This window comes from Macaca mulatta, chromosome 1 (assembly GCF_049350105.2).
Source record: "Macaca mulatta isolate MMU2019108-1 chromosome 1, T2T-MMU8v2.0, whole genome shotgun sequence".
Lineage (NCBI taxonomy): Eukaryota > Metazoa > Chordata > Mammalia > Primates > Cercopithecidae > Macaca > Macaca mulatta.
In genome coordinates, this window is record NC_133406.1 from 164,224,102 (window position 1) to 164,237,797 (window position 13,696).

The 13,696-nt window shown below is 37.8% G+C and overlaps 1 protein-coding gene across 3 annotated transcripts in view; it reads right to left on the reverse strand.

The window, feature by feature from the left end:
* The window catches only part of ST6GALNAC3 (ST6 N-acetylgalactosaminide alpha-2,6-sialyltransferase 3), a 555,981-nt gene that overhangs the window by 311,364 nt on the left and 230,921 nt on the right, over positions 1-13,696 (reverse strand). For all 3 annotated transcript variants that reach the window (NM_001261629.1, XM_028843747.2, XM_077990332.1), the window contains 1 exon segment: positions 6,883-7,077. In NM_001261629.1, coding sequence (NP_001248558.1) covers positions 6,883-7,077 — 195 coding nt within the window.

The window sequence follows — 13,696 nt, forward strand, 5'->3', positions numbered from 1 at the left end:
TAACATAGTATATTGTATATATTCTATGTATGTTTGTATTTAAGCAGCTGGAACTTGATCTGTGAACATGTGTGCATGTGTATGTTGCATGCATGCATACAAGTATGTATTTTCCATATATTTGTACATACTGATTCATAACTATGAATGGATATATATATTGCATGTATGTATTACTCCTATGTCTACATAGGAGTGTAGTCTTTCCATAATCCCACTCACATTTTTAGATAATTACCCAATGAATGCCTTTTCTATCTTCTTCTGTACTCCAGAGTAAGTTAGTTCCAGCCAGATTGACCTATGTATTCCCTGTACATGTGCCTGATTTCCTTCTCTGGAAGTCAGAGGATCACAGAGGCCTGGGCACTACTTCAGGGGCCTCTTGGAAATGCTGAGTTGTGCCCATGTCAGGGGTACACAGAGGGAAGCATTGTTAGAAGTGACCCCCTACATAGTATGCAGGGCAGTAGGACCAAGGTAATAGCACTCCAAGACTAGGTAACGAGCCAAACAAAAAGAAGAGCCATATGATTAGGACTAAAGGTATTGAATCCAGAGAAAGGTATGAAATGGATCCACCAAGTGTAAGGCAATGATGATTACCAGCATAGACATTAGGGTTTTACTGTAGCTTTCCATGTAGTGTCCTTGGCCTACTGGAAGTTGCAGGGACTGAAGGAAAATGCACAATACATATTCTGAACCTTTGCTTTTTTACCCAACTCTACTTTCTCTTCTTCCTCTGTCCCATCCAAATCCTTCTCCAAAGCACATGTCTCCCACAAAAACTTCCTGAAATTATTCCAACCCACAGTGGCATCTGTCCTTCTCATTTGGCACTCAATCATAGATTGTCTTGAGATGTGGTCATTGATTGAGAGTTGCTATTTCACCACCAGACTGAGAAACATAGTCATCTCTTCTCCACTCAAAAAATACATCCTTTCATACTTGGGAAAAATGATAAGTTATCCTTAAAATGACAAATCCAATATGGACATGTCAAATTCATTTGGGAGTAAGAGCATGGCACAGATATGGTGGTAGGGGTGGGGCTGTCAGAACAAAGGATGAAATCAATGAGGAGGGTGGTAAAAAGTCACAACGTTTTGATTTATTATATATTAATTTAGCTGTTTCCTTTTCTATAACAATTTAATAGTCAAATTTTATTTTGCTTTACGATTACATAAATGGGAATGTTCGGATTTTAATTAACAATTAAACTGATCAGTTTAAAACTTTTGGAACATACATTTGCATATAATTGCTCTCAGTATACTTATGTAAAACCCAAAGCCTCTATTACCAAATATAGAAAACCTATTCATGTCAGCTTTAGTTACATGTGTACATTTATTTAAATGTGTGGAGTGTGTGCTTTTATCGCCAAGAAAGTCAGCTCTCTTCCTTAATTGTTACTATAACCATAATTTGGGAAATTCTATTGCAACATCAATATGTTATGCACATCTTTAATTAGGCTAGTGCGGCCTGTCTGTCACAGCAACTGATCCTAAATATTCCTATTTAGTCTACTCGAGGTTTTAAAACGTTCTCATTTTTTAAAGAGGCATACTTCAGCCTCATTAAATTGTCGAGTAAGTCAGTAAGCAGCCCTGCACTTGCTTCCTGTGTTGTGGAAATCTTGTACCTCTCCACTTGGCACATTTCAGGCACCCAGGGAAAGGGCACTCTTCCCCAAATACCAGAAATCCTCTGTAGCCCCAGCATCTTAAGGGGAAGATCCTATCAGATCTGAGGAAGACATCTGTCACCCTCACTGATTACCAGAAAGATCTGGCCTTGGCATCCTATTGATCACCCGAGCTGGATCCTTTCATCTAGCAGTAACTGCAAATAAACTGCAGGTTGCTTGCTCTGAGCAACGTCTTCACACCAGGTCACACAACAAAAAAGACAACACAATGACAGAGTCCATGATAGGCAACTACAAATAGAACCTAGCCTGAAGTTCATTTTCTCCTTTTTCCCAAAAATCTGCCATGATCTCAACAAGAGAAAGCAAGATTACCTTGAACCAAGCCCTAGACTACCTTAGTCCTTTATACTTTCTCTGTCTGCTACAATTAATAATTTAAAATAAATAGTATTTATGTCAAGGAGAAAATAGGGTTTTAGGGTATTGTCAAGCATGAATATGTTTCTAATTTTTTTCTGGAAAAACACATGGGTGACATATGCTTTTTACCATATCCAAAGTCAGTTGATAATACAGTAATTCTGCCATAATGCTATAGTTGGAATCTTCATACTGTCATTTTTAAAATGGAGGATTGCATTATAGACACAGTAATGATACAGCAGGGAGGTGAGGGCAGGGTCTGTTGCAAAATCTAAATCACTCTGATCCAAGCTTTGGTTTGACATCATGGTTGCTATCAGCTTAAACATGTGTTGATGAGGAATTTGGGGCTCTGTGACCAGCGAAGACTTTCAGAATTTCAGCACTCACCCAGTTAGTTGGCACTCAGTTTTCCTTCCTGCTTCTCAAGACTTCCCCTCCCCCATAGAAAAGAACCTTAGTTTGCACTGGTTGAAAGTGAAGGGGAGACTGGGTAAAGAGTTAAAGCCAATCACCAACTCTGTTATATTTAGATCATCATTATTACAGTGGGAGGAATATTTTGATCTTTCTATTTAACTCCTTTATAATAGTCATCACAGTTTTCACTTGTTCCTTTTTATGGGTCTATATCAGGGAAAAAAATAAACAACTTGACATGTAAGCAAAACCACATCTCTCCTGTGTTCCTTTTACTTTTAATTTTTGTATTTCCCCTGGGAACAGATGATTTAAAAAAAAGAAAAAACCAGATCAATTGATAAAATGAAGCAGAGCTTAAACTGGGTATAATTTACTATATGTGTGACCTTCCGGACAGGCTGTCATAGCTTCACAAACCACCTATATTTTCAGTTGTGCCAATCCAAAGGGACCAGAGTCATCTATTTTTAAAAGATAACTAAAGAATCAGATTTTGCTCCTAAGCAACCCTACACTCCACAGTGTCCACTAGATGTTTGACCTAATTCTGCTGCCTCCCGCTCCACTTTTCTTTAGACAGTAGTGAAGAGACGTTCTTTCTTGTACTCATTTTAGCTCATAAAATCTATGTCTAGTTACAGCAAATTCTGGCCAAGCTGGAACATCAGTCAATAAAACCATCATCAATAGTCATTGTTTGCAGATGCTCTAGGTCTGGAAATCACTGCTGGCGTGCCTGCATATTTAAAAAAAAATACTAAGAAGTTTAGTAATTTCCAGAAAGCATATGCATTTAAGGGGAAAGAAACTTCTGAGAAAACTTTAAGGCCCAAGATCTTGAAATAAGTGGATCAGCTTGGTGATCACCTGACTCAGTTCAGCTAAACCTATTGACCTTCTCAGGATTAGAATAGAATGAATAGGGACATAGTGTGTGATAATCTCTGAAGCATGGTTTTGTGGTCACTATTTAAGCTATTTGCCCTAGAACATTGAACTCACCACCTATCTTTTCAGCTATATTACTTTGGCTCTTGAAAGCTTTATCAAACTGTGTCTCTTATTTAATGGAACATTTCTGCAACAGATTGCACCTGAGGACATTATGGTGAGAACCAACGCACAATCATTTGGGAGTAAGAGCATGGCACAGACATGGTGGTAGGGGTGGGACTGTCAGAACAAAGGATGAAATCAATGAGAAGGGTGGTAAAAAGTCACAAAATTTTAATTTCTTCCCAATTTAGCCTAGAACTACTTGAAAATCTGTCATTCTCTTTGAGTGTTCTAATATTTTCAACTTTCATGCAAAATTTTCTGCCCCAGCACCTACATTCATGTTGCAATATGGGGTCTATCATGCATAGATCAGAACTAGAGAAATAAGTTGCCTATGTGTCTGTTAGTCTTTATATAAAATCAAATTGCTTATTTCAAATATTCCTAGTTTGCTTTAGATAGCTTAATATCCCATTGCTTCTTTTTAGTTATTTCCTGCTGCTGAATTAGGTGAATTGCCTTATATGATTTCTTACCCATGGTAAATGGTAAATAAACATCCTTCCTGGGATCAGAATATATTTTTAATTTTTTAATAAAATAGACATACAAGTCCAAAAAGTATAAATTTATACTTAATAAATGGACCGTAAACATCTGTGTAACCTCCGACAGGATCAAGAAATAGTATATTGCTAAATCCCCAGAAACCCATTCTGATCACAAACTGCCCACTCCTCTCAGAGGTAACTGCTAGACCCCCTTTCATGATAATAATTTCCTTGCTTTTTTTTCCCTTTTTTTAGTTTACCGCTGTATATGTCCCTAAGCAACATAATTTAGTTTCGTCTCTTCTTGTGACCCATAAATGGAATCATATTGTGTACTTTGCTTTATCTTCCATGTGGTCACATATATTCGCAGTTTCTTCATCGTCATTGCTGTATGGTATTCCAGTGTATACAGCACGACTTTAACTCATTCTCCTACTCATCAATATTTAAGTATATTCTAGGTTCTGGCTACTAGGAAAAATGCTGCTACATGTTCTGTCCATGCCTTCCGGCGCACGGGTTCATGAGCACCTCTAGTGTAGATATCCACAGCTAGAAATGCTTGGGCATGCAGTATGTAAATCTTCAACTTTGCTCAATACAACAGTGGAGATGTTTTTTTCCAAAGTGGGTATTACAATTTTTACTCCCACTACACGTATGCAATAGTATCTGTTGTTCCACATCCTCACCAACACTTGGTATTGTCAGACTTCTTAATTTTTTGCCAATCTGGCATTTTGTGTGTATTAGTATCTCCTTGTGATTTTTAAATTTCTTTCTCACTGTGGTTTTAATTTGTAAAACCATGATTACTAATGAGATTGAGAACCCCTACATGTGTTTATTCCCCCAAGTCCAGGATCTTTAAAATGTACATATAAATTCTGGTCCTCTGGATTTTGATAATTTGATATTATTCATACTGAACACTTCATGCCATACTGGAACATACAGAGAAAGCAAAAGAAATTCATTCATTGAATAGCAATTTGAAGCTGGGAACCTCATATACTTTGACCTATTTTATCCTCAAAATAATTTTGCTAGGCTAGTGTTGTTATTCTTATTTTGCAAATAAGGAAATTGAGGCTCTGAGGTTAAGGAAGTTACCCAAAAGCAAATATACTGCTTAAGTTCGTTAAGTGTTAGAACTGACTCTCAAACCAGGCCTGTATGCTTCCAAAGCCCAAATTCTTTCCAGTAACTTCCTAAGAAATAACCTTTGCAAGAGCAAAATAATATTCAATATTCTTTTGTAAAATCACTGCATTAAAAACTACATCAAAATAATTTCAAAGATAGTCCAGTTAATAGAACTAATTAAATAACTGCATCTATAGGTCAGTTTTTCCTTTCACACTCCAAAATCAAATTCATTAATATTTAAACAAATGAAAGAGTCTTTGATATTTGACGGGATTTCCCATATGAGAATACTTCGTGAGACATTTTAGTCACATGTTTCATTTTCAGCCTGTGACAGGCACTTGTGAATTGATTAACACCATACAGTAGGTTATAGAACACTAAATGACAGCCAGAAATAAAAGTAACAAAAGACGAGAGTGAGACAAACTCTCCTCAAAGAGATACATTTTTATATAGGTAATCAATTTATTAGGACACTCAACAAATTCAAGCAATAGGCACTTTAAAAAATTAATTTAAAACCAATTAAAGGATAAACATCAAAGATCCTAAGAATGTATGTGTTATTAATGGTGCTTTTTTCAACTATAAAATTCTAATAAAAGTCTGTAAATCCTGCAGATACAGAAACAATTTTTGAAGAATCAAATTAACCAGAAGCAATGACACAGATATGAGATTGCCTACAAAAGGGGGTAGACCAAGCTTAGCATCCTTCCAGAATGCTAAGAATAACTCTCAGGACAGGAGTAGCATTCCGTGCATGACTCTACCCTCTACTATCTTTAAAAAATGACCTTTCAATGGGATCTGATCCAAGACTCTCTCTGGTGATGTAGACACACTGGTAGCTTGTATCTTTGTTACCAACAATTTCAAACAGGCTTGGACTTTGTGTCTATGAATATTAAACTCGCATTCATCCAACTCCATAGAAATGAATAGTGAAAACAATTTTATTAAGCACTTCTATACATGTCACATATTTTGTGACGTTCAATTTTTATTTTACTTTATGAGACAAATGCTTGCTTGCAAAAGTGCTAGCATAGTGTGCACTTTCTAGTTGTCAATATACCTCCATCCTCTCCTGTACTACCAATTGGCTACAAAGATTTAAAAGTTCAGTGATTATAGGATTTACATGATTTTAACCCCTTTAAATTTGAAAACTCTTTAAATCCCATTATCTCTGCAGCCACTGCAAATTTTAAAATCAGCTTGGCCTTTTCTAGGTCCAGGTCTAAGGATTTCAGAGTTTTAAGGAGTATAAATGCATTTTTGAAGTTCTATAAAGAGCTCTCCCCAACCGGTTGACCTACAGGAAATCAAGCTAGCCAGTTCTCCAGCTGGTAACTGCTGATCAGAGTTTCTAAATGGAGAGATATGTACGTTATGCCACAAACCACCAGGAAAACAAGTAATTGCTTCCTTGCCTCCATATGAAACCAGTGAATCAGAAGATTTAATGTAGGAGGGGTGGCAGATTTAGACATGTGTCAGTAAATGTCTAAGAATAATAAAACAGAAGATGTTGTAAGGGACCCAAGCAAGCTCTCCGGGGCAGAGAGAGTAAGTTCAGTGAGTTGGAAGCCCTCTGGTTCCTAAAGAAAAGCCGTTACCATGGATACTCTCCAACTGCTGGGTAACCCTCTGAGATCTTACCTCTTGTGTCTTCACATTTATGTATCCATAGTGAGTTCGAAGGGGCCGCCTGTATGTGTAGGAGAATGGTATCCACTTTGTACCAGGTTGTCCAAAGCAGTTTAGTAGCAAAGGGAAATTCACTTCATTTACAAGACGCACGACCAGCAGGAAAAGGAACGCTGCTATGAAGCTCACAGCAATCACAGACTTTCTCTACAAAACATTAAAAAAAAAACAAAAAGAAGAATGAATGACTTTCAACCAAAGGCAGTCACAGAAGGAGGTTCCTTTATTCCTCTCTTTTTCTTTCACAGGGGTTGAACAATTTTGTCATTCAGCATATTTTACCTGGAAATGGAAAATAATTATTTGGTGACCAAATTGTCCTAGTGTGCTGGGCTGCTGAGAGAAAGCAGAGCTGCTTTCTTGAACTTTTCCATTGCATCTCCACCCTTCCTTATATCACTATATTCCTTATAAACTCCTATTCAGTTTGCAAAACCCAAATCAGAAATTTCCAACTACAGGAAATCTTTTCTAGTTGCTCAATCCCCTCCTCACCACCATGCTTTGACCCCCAACCTACCCACTCTAACAGAGGTAGAGTCCCATCACTGCCATACTTTAAAGACATTTCTACTGTACTTTTTCACTGTGTAATTATTTATGTGATTTTCCTACATGGATTTGTGAGTTCTTAGAGAACTGGAATGTACTGTGTCTTCTTGATCTCCGTATCCCAGGCTCTTAATATGGTACCTTACATACTACAGGCATTCAAAGAACATTTGAGTGAAACAAATGAATGAATAAATAAATGAATGAATGGATGTTCATATTCTTGTAGACACAATATCATTATCACTCATTCTTCTGTTTCTGTATCTAGCACCCTCTATGAGTAGGAAACTCTGCCTGTGCTACAGGATGTGCAAAAGTAAGATTCAAAAAACTAACAAGAGGGGGGAAAAATTATGCCAAGAGCAGAACATTCCTCTACACATGCTGCCATGGAAAAAAAGCAGGAACAACTGCCTCTGATTGACACGGGAGAAAGCAAAGATGTCTTTGAAATTGAGCTTGATAAAATGCCTGTGTTTTAACTGATAGACGTGTGTGAACAGAGCTTTCCAGATAGAGGAAACAGCAAGGAGACGAGAATACATAGAGTTACTCATAGGCATACAGTAGTTTGTCCTACTGGAGCACAAAGAAGGAGTAAAAGCTAGAAACACAAATGATAACTTCATGCTGAATTGCCTCAGATATCAAGCTAATACATCTATACTGAGTTTGCTAGGTGATGGAAAGCCAAAATAAATTTTTTTTGTTTGCTTATTTGTTTTGTTAAAGGGGATAGTTGGCCACATAAATGTCTTTCTCTGAGAAGTGCCTGTTCATATCGTTCACCCACTTTTTGATGAGGCTATTTGTTTTTTTTCTTGCAAATTTGTTTAAGTTCTTTGTAGATTCTGGATATTAGCACTTCATCCAATGGAGAAATTGCAAAAACTTTCTCCCATTCTGTAGGTTGCCTGTTCACTCTGATAATAGTTTCCTTTTCTGTGCAGAAGCTCTTTAGTTTAATTAGATCCCATTTGTCTATTTTGGCTTTTGTTGCCATTGCTTTTGGTGTTTTAGTCATGAAGTCTTTGCCCATGCCTATGTCCTGAATGGTATTGCCTAGTTTTCTTCTAGGGTGTTTATGGTTTTAGGACTTACATTTAAGTCTTCAATCCATGTTGAGTAAATTTTTGTATAAGGTGTAAGTAAGGAAGGGGTCCAGTTTCAGTTTTCTGCATATGGGTAGCCAGTTTTCCCAACACTATTTGTTAAATAGCGAATCCTTTCCCCATTGCTTGTTTTTGTCAGGTTTGTCAAAGATCAGATGTTTGTAGATGTGTGGCATTATTTCTGAGGCCTCTGTTCCGTTCCATTGGTCTATATCTCTGTTTTGGCCGAAGCCAACAAACGTATGGAAAAAAGCTCATCATTACTGGTCATTAGAGAAGTACAAATCAAAACTACAATGAGATACCATCTCACACCAGTCAGAATGGCGATCATTAAAAAGTCATGAAACAACAGATGCTGGAGAGGACACGGAGAAATAGGAATGCTTTTACACTGTTGGTGGGAGTGTAAATTAGTTCAACCATTGTGGAAGACAGTGTGGTGGTTCCTCAAGAATGTAGAACCAGAAATACCATTTGAACCAGCAATACCAAATACCCAGCATTACTGGGTATACAATCAAAGGATTATAAATCATTCTACTATAAAGACACATGCACACGTATGTTTATTGCAGCACCATTCACAATAGCGAAGACTTGGAACCAACCCAAATGCCCATCAATGATAGACTGGATAAAAAAAACCTGTGGCACATATACACCATGGAATACTATGCAGCCATAAAAAAGGAAGATTTCATGTCCTTTGCAGGGACATGGATGAAGCTGGAAACCATCATTCTCAGCAAACTAACACAGGAATGGAAAACCAAACACATGTTCTCACTCATAAATGGGAGTTGAACACCGAGAACACATGGACACAGGAAGGGGAACATCACATACCAGGGCCTGTTGGGGGCTGGAGGGCTAGGGGAGGTATAGCATTAGGAGAAATACCTAATGTAAGTGATGAGTTGATGGGTGCAGCAAACCACTATGGCATGTGTATACCTATGTAACAAACCTGCACGTTCTGTACATGTATCCCAGAACTGAAAATATAATTTAAAAAAAGAAAAGAAGAAGAAAGTTATGAATTATAATCAAACATCAGTGTTTAAGATGCTTTGGAGAAGGGAGAGACTATAGGTAGGTAGTGACTAGTTAGGAGGCTATCCCAATTGCCTAGGAGAGACGTAATGAAGGATGGAAACTAGGGCAGAAGCAGAAGAAGTAACAAGGTGGATAAAGATGTGAGAAACTTGATTTAGGTGGGAGAAACAGAACTTGGGCTACTGACAGGACAGAAGTGGCTGATGGAAAATTCAGAGATGCCTGAGATTTTGGGTCCATGTGACTGCAATATTATGGGTCATATCAGGAGAAACCAGAGTTGTCAGAGCAGGAACTGATTTAAGATAGTAAAAAGATAAAGCCCTTGGCTTTGTAGTTTTCAGCGACTGTCAAGGAGTCAGGTGGAAGGTCAAGTCTAGAGTAAGAAGGAGCACAGCTGAAGCCATGAAGTGCAGGGTAAAGACACAATAAAATATTCTTTCATATAGTTGGGCTAGGCCCCCTGATTCTTCTTCAAACTTAAGGAAAGCCACATAACTGTCTGACAAAGACCAAAATGTTTATTGTTTTTGCATTTTCAGCTTACCACTACCTGGTGGAATTAGTTCTTTTTGCTCTTCCCAGACTCTCCCAGGGAAGTCAAGAAACCTGAAGGCAGTTCCTGTATCCTCCCAGGGCCAGGGTCACAGCCTCTGTATGGACAGTGGAATCAGCCCCCAGGAGTCAGCGATACCCAAAGACAGTCTTGCTTCTTGCTCACCTCCCATAATTTGGAAAAGCCCCAGCTTTCTGTCTCACCAGCCTTATTTTCCAATCACCTGAAAGTCCCTTGAGCTCTGCCTCCTCAACACCCCTTATCTCACCACTAACTACCACAGCCTTACCTCATTTAACCTTCTAATCATGAAAAACTGTTTTAATTTGCTCCTCTGTGGAATCATTATGTCCACAACATTGCAATGTGTCAAGGTAACAGTTTAATGAAGTGATGGATCTTACAAGTTTAAAGGGACATAGACCAGAACAGATGGCTAAATAAAAGCAAAGAGGCCAGTCACCCATTAAGTAAACAGGTAAGAACCTTTTTCTTAATCGTCATTTGGTAGCTTGTTGCAAAATAGCAGCTTGCTTTGAAGGAGACCCAGATGGGATTTGTGCTTTTGTTTATTCAGAGCCCAGCACGGCTCTCTGGTTCTCTCGGTTGCTGCATTGCATTGCATTGCATGACTTGGAGTTTGGGGACAAAGATGTGGACAGCCTTTATGAATCCACTGTTGTGTGCAGCAACACATACATAATGCATACATGAGAGAAAAATAAATCAACCATTTTGAGAGAAATTTCAAAACAGGATGAAATAGAAGTTGTAAAAGTCTGCTCTCTGGCAATCCATGTCTGCCTCTCATGTTCTATCAAAGGGAACCAAGTAATGAGCACAGAAAGGGTGAAGAGAGCAACCAGAGAGCAGAAGCCAGACACCGACTCCTCTGTGTACCACTGGGAGTGGTATTCTGCAGTGGACAGAGGTTCCTTCTGCAGCTCAGGACCCCAGCTCAATTTCTGTTACATTGCCTGGGTTTGATTCTTTGCCCTTCTTCTTGTATAGCATGAAAGTGTTCTCATAGTGCTAGTATGAAACCACTCTGAAATTCCACTAGAAAAGGCATACCTTCAAGTACACTGTGTGCTCCAGATGACAAGTACAACAGAATACAATGCACACTTGCCTTCTTCTAGTAGTCACTTCCACCAGATCGTGACCTCAAGCTTCAGCAACTACAATGAAAACCATGGATGAGACAGAAGCCTACACATCGCTGAATGCAATGAGAATGTGTGTGTGTGGTAGGGATGTGGGAGGTGGGGAAGCGAACAAAGTACTAATATGCATGATATCCATGCATGTATTACATGTATATCATGCAATACGTACTAAAGAATTTACATATTCAAGCCACAATTGCTCATTGAGTCCATACTCTGTGTAGAGTGAAAAAAATAAAATAAAACCATAAAAGACACACCATGCTTCCAAAGAGTCACAACTTAGTGCAGCTGGCCAGTAAATAGAACACTATAATACCAGGCACCAAATGATGCTAATGGGGGATGCACAGGGTGCTATGGGAGGCCAGAGGAAGGGTGGGTATAGGAGGAACAGTTCAGGGAATGTTTGTCTGGGGTGGTGATATTCCAATAGAGTCCTGAGGACTGCAGGGGCCTCACCAAGAGAAGACGTGAAGGGCATTCCAGGCAGAGGGATTAACAGTTTGAAAGGCCATTAATTTGGTCAGTAACCTACAAGTCATTTGGTCAGAAGAATACATAGACTCTAAGTTGTAGGAGATGATGCTAGACAGAGTTAAAATAATGAAACAAAAGATAATAAGCCAAATAAATGAAGTTGGATGCAATCAACTGTCCTATCTACCCTACATTGGGATAATGAAAGGATAAATGTATATGAAAGTGCAATGTTTCGTAATTCTAAAATATTCTCCACTTTCCAAACAAGTAAAAATGTATCAATCACATCATTTTATCTGAATTACCATTTAACACACCACAATGCCTTGTTTCAAGTTGTTTGACTTATTCCATCAATAAACGTATTCCATCTATGGCTTGTTCTAGTAACTGTTTTGAGTCCATCAACACTTAGCAAATTAGAAGACTCTACCTGTTTACACATGTCTTCTACATCTAATGATTTATTTATGGAAGTGATTGCTGCTGCCTATATTGAAGTAGTCAGAACATCTTTTAGATTCAACAACCACCAATTAGATTAAACAACACTAAGTACATGTCAGTTTATAATGTATAACACTCGGCTCAACAAATTTTACATACTGCAAAAAAAACGGCATGTATGCAATATAAACAGTCATTCCCCTAAGATCAGAAGCATAAATATTAAGTTATACAATGGGTGGAAAATGCAGAACACAGTTCCAGGCACATAATGAGCACTCGAGAAACAAGCTATAATGATGTAACTACTGATTGTCACAGCCTCAGTGAACATTAGCCAGTGTTGAGCACTGGTCAGACCATATGAAATGCATAAGAACTAGAGATTTTTTTTTCTTAAATATTCTAAGCAGCTGCAAACCCTTGAACTGTTCAGCATAACTTATCCATACAAGTTCTGAGAAAATGTCACTGTGCCCAAATAGATCTGATGAATTGCTTTAGGGAAAGCTTTCTCCTTCTTTGTTCTTCATTTTGGGCAAGTCTGAAGGGGCCTTTAACAGCTGAGACATTTAGAATTTAATCCCCTCTGTGCTGCAAAAATATGCATCAAAAATGTGGCATTCTAGTTGCTTGCTCTTTAGAGTGGGAATATCATTTATCAGACTTCATAACAGAAATACCTATTCCAAAATAAAATCCACAGAGAATCCATTATTTTGGGAGAGAACACAAGTGCAAAGATCTGGAACTAGCAAATTTGCAATCTACATTAATATGTATATGTTTTTATTCTTTCTACTGTAGAAGTAGTCTCTAACCACAAAATAAAATCTTTAACTTTTAATCCAGTCTATCGCCAGATTTTTTGTTTGTTTGTTTTCTTTTTCCTAAATTATAACCAATGGTATAAAGTTGCGTTTTTTTATTTAAATAATATTGTTTAATGACCAAGTAGTCACTAGTGTGAAAAGGCATATGCTTTTGTTCACATGCTGTCATTTATTCAAAAATAAATATTAAGGACAATGTCAACTGTATTATGTGTATCAGTGCTCAGTCACTTCACACATTGATGAGTCCCTACCCATTGCTTCTTTGTGATTTTATCAAATGCTAATTCTTCTCCCATATAAAAAGTTGTGTCATCAATATGTTATAGTTCTATTTTACGCCACTGACCAAGTTCCAAATCTAATTCTCTCTGAATGCAATAAAGCTTATTTCCATTTGCACAAAGATGAAGTAGCAAAGCACAGAGTATATAAATAAAACCTTCATTCATTTTATTTCATCATTGAATCCAAAATCTGGGTGTATCCTTCTTGTTAAACTATAGTGAACTCTAGGAAAAACCCCACTAATTTGTTAGGGGTATGGGTAAG